Source organism: Dipteris shenzhenensis, chromosome 14 (genome assembly GCF_047967505.1).
Source record: "Dipteris shenzhenensis isolate YYH24624 ecotype China chromosome 14, Dip_SZ_1.0, whole genome shotgun sequence".
NCBI lineage: Eukaryota > Viridiplantae > Streptophyta > Polypodiopsida > Gleicheniales > Dipteridaceae > Dipteris > Dipteris shenzhenensis.
The window spans coordinates 37,712,841-37,714,622 of NC_141609.1; the positions used below are offsets into that span (position 1 = coordinate 37,712,841).

Here is a 1,782-nt window from a genome sequence, read left to right on the forward strand (position 1 = left end):
GGGACTTACTCTAGCCTTAGGACCAAGTGATGACACCGGTGACAAGCTTGATTGATGGTGGAGGACGGCATGGAAGATCGGGGATGGGTGGCACCGATTACAATATTTTGGGCATATATTAACTCTATTATGTAAGGAAAACATTGAATACCCAATGAAATTTTGGATGGGTTAGTGGTTATGTGACAGAGCAAGTCATGGGTCGTGGGTTGGATACATGCCTCCGAGTAATAAATGGACAAAATAATTAAAAGTTTTAGAGCCCCCCTAGAAAACTTTGGCATCATGCTCAACGGCAGAGGTTGGGCGACATCTATGGGTGGTTGATGAGGATGGATGACTTCGTGGAACAAGAAATTAATGAAAGAGAAAATGATGACTTCGTCATCACTTGGTAAGCCTCGTGCTGCAGCTAAGAAGACTTGCTTTCACTTAATAAAAATGTGGTTGCCATAAGGAAGTCCTCACAAGACAAAGAAATGGCGCAGTCCACCAACACCTTCAAGGGCCTTCTCCTTATCTCTCTTGCCATCCTCGAAGCCGTCCATGCTTCACCATCTCCTCCTCCTCCTCATCACCCGCCCCCCCGCACCCACGAGAGCTTCCAATTCTTTTGGCAAGACAAAATCAACTTCACGGACTTCTTCATCCTGCCTGGAATTTCAATCGGATCCGCCCAATTCACCACCGTCTCTATTCCATACGGTAGCCTCCTTGTTTTCGTTGATCCTCTCACCGAAACGCCCGATCCCGCTTCCAAGCAGATAGGAATTGCCCGGGGAACTTTCACCGGTGCATCCGACGATGGCATCATCGTGTTTACGGCTATGTCGTTCGAGTTGAACACAACGAAGCACCAAGGAACCATAAGCTTACTTAGTGGTCTGCCTACCACGATAACGGCCTCAATGCCCATTGTGGGCGGCACAGGCGACTTCCTCTTCGCTCAAGGGTACAGTATTTTCTATCCAGTTAATACCTCTACCTTCAATGTTACTTACGGTGTCAATTTGGAAGTTTACTGGCCACCATATTATGCGTATTGATCTTCGCTAGCTGTGCCCATGTCCATGAGCAGTGTTGTAGTGAAGTGTTTCCGTTCTCAAATAAATATTTTCGGATTACTTCTTTACTTTGAATATATCTTTGAGCGATTTGTGCTTCTTTCACTTTCGGTTTTATTCTCTACTCGGCGGCAGTATTCACTAATACTGTTGCAACAGTTATTGAATTTAAGTCTCACATTTATCTTTTGTTGTTATTACAATGCTTTCAAGCATACTATTGTCTCCTAAATTGGTCTCGGTTAATCTAAAGATCCATCTGTTCTCATTCCGTTGTGAGTTTCCCATGAAACCACCAAAGATGAGATTGGTAATTTTGCCGTGTAATTGTCTCCTCATTCACGGGATTGAGAAAATTACATGGTATTCTTGGAATTTGCAAGGTTCATTGAAAAAATTAATTGGTGATCCAAGTATGCGCCCACGATGAGTTTTATTCTTATATTAATTAGTTTGGGGTGAGGCCACACACTATTAACCTAAGTGTTAAGCTAGGCAAGGCACGATTAACGTCTCGAAGCTGCTCGCTCCTTCGTGCTCCTCTATATATCTCCATGCTCACTCTCTTGCTCTGTGCTCATGCTCCTCCTTTTGTCCCTTCCTCTCTCTCGCCCCTCGCAGGTATGCATAATTAAAGTGTTAATGTGCTTCCTCCTTCTCTCCCTTCCTCTCTTGCACCATGAAGATGAGATGAAGATATGCATAACAATGAGTTAGG

General features: G+C 44.2%; 1 protein-coding gene across 1 annotated transcript; it reads left to right on the forward strand.

Annotated features, from left to right (window-relative positions):
- The first annotated feature begins 462 nt into the window (after positions 1-462).
- Positions 463-1,266, forward strand: LOC147894583 (dirigent protein 2-like). The gene has a single exon (XM_087385253.1). It carries the CDS (start codon positions 480-482, stop codon positions 1,044-1,046), a length of 567 nt encoding a protein of 188 aa, XP_087241379.1. The 5' UTR covers positions 463-479; the 3' UTR covers positions 1,047-1,266.
- Positions 1,267-1,782: the final 516 nt, after the last annotated feature.

Bases quoted from the DNA above. Each gene is read 5' to 3' on its own strand.
- LOC147894583 (XM_087385253.1), top strand. From the start codon at position 480: ATGGCGCAGTCCACCAACACCTTCAAGGGCCTTCTCCTTATCTCTCTT.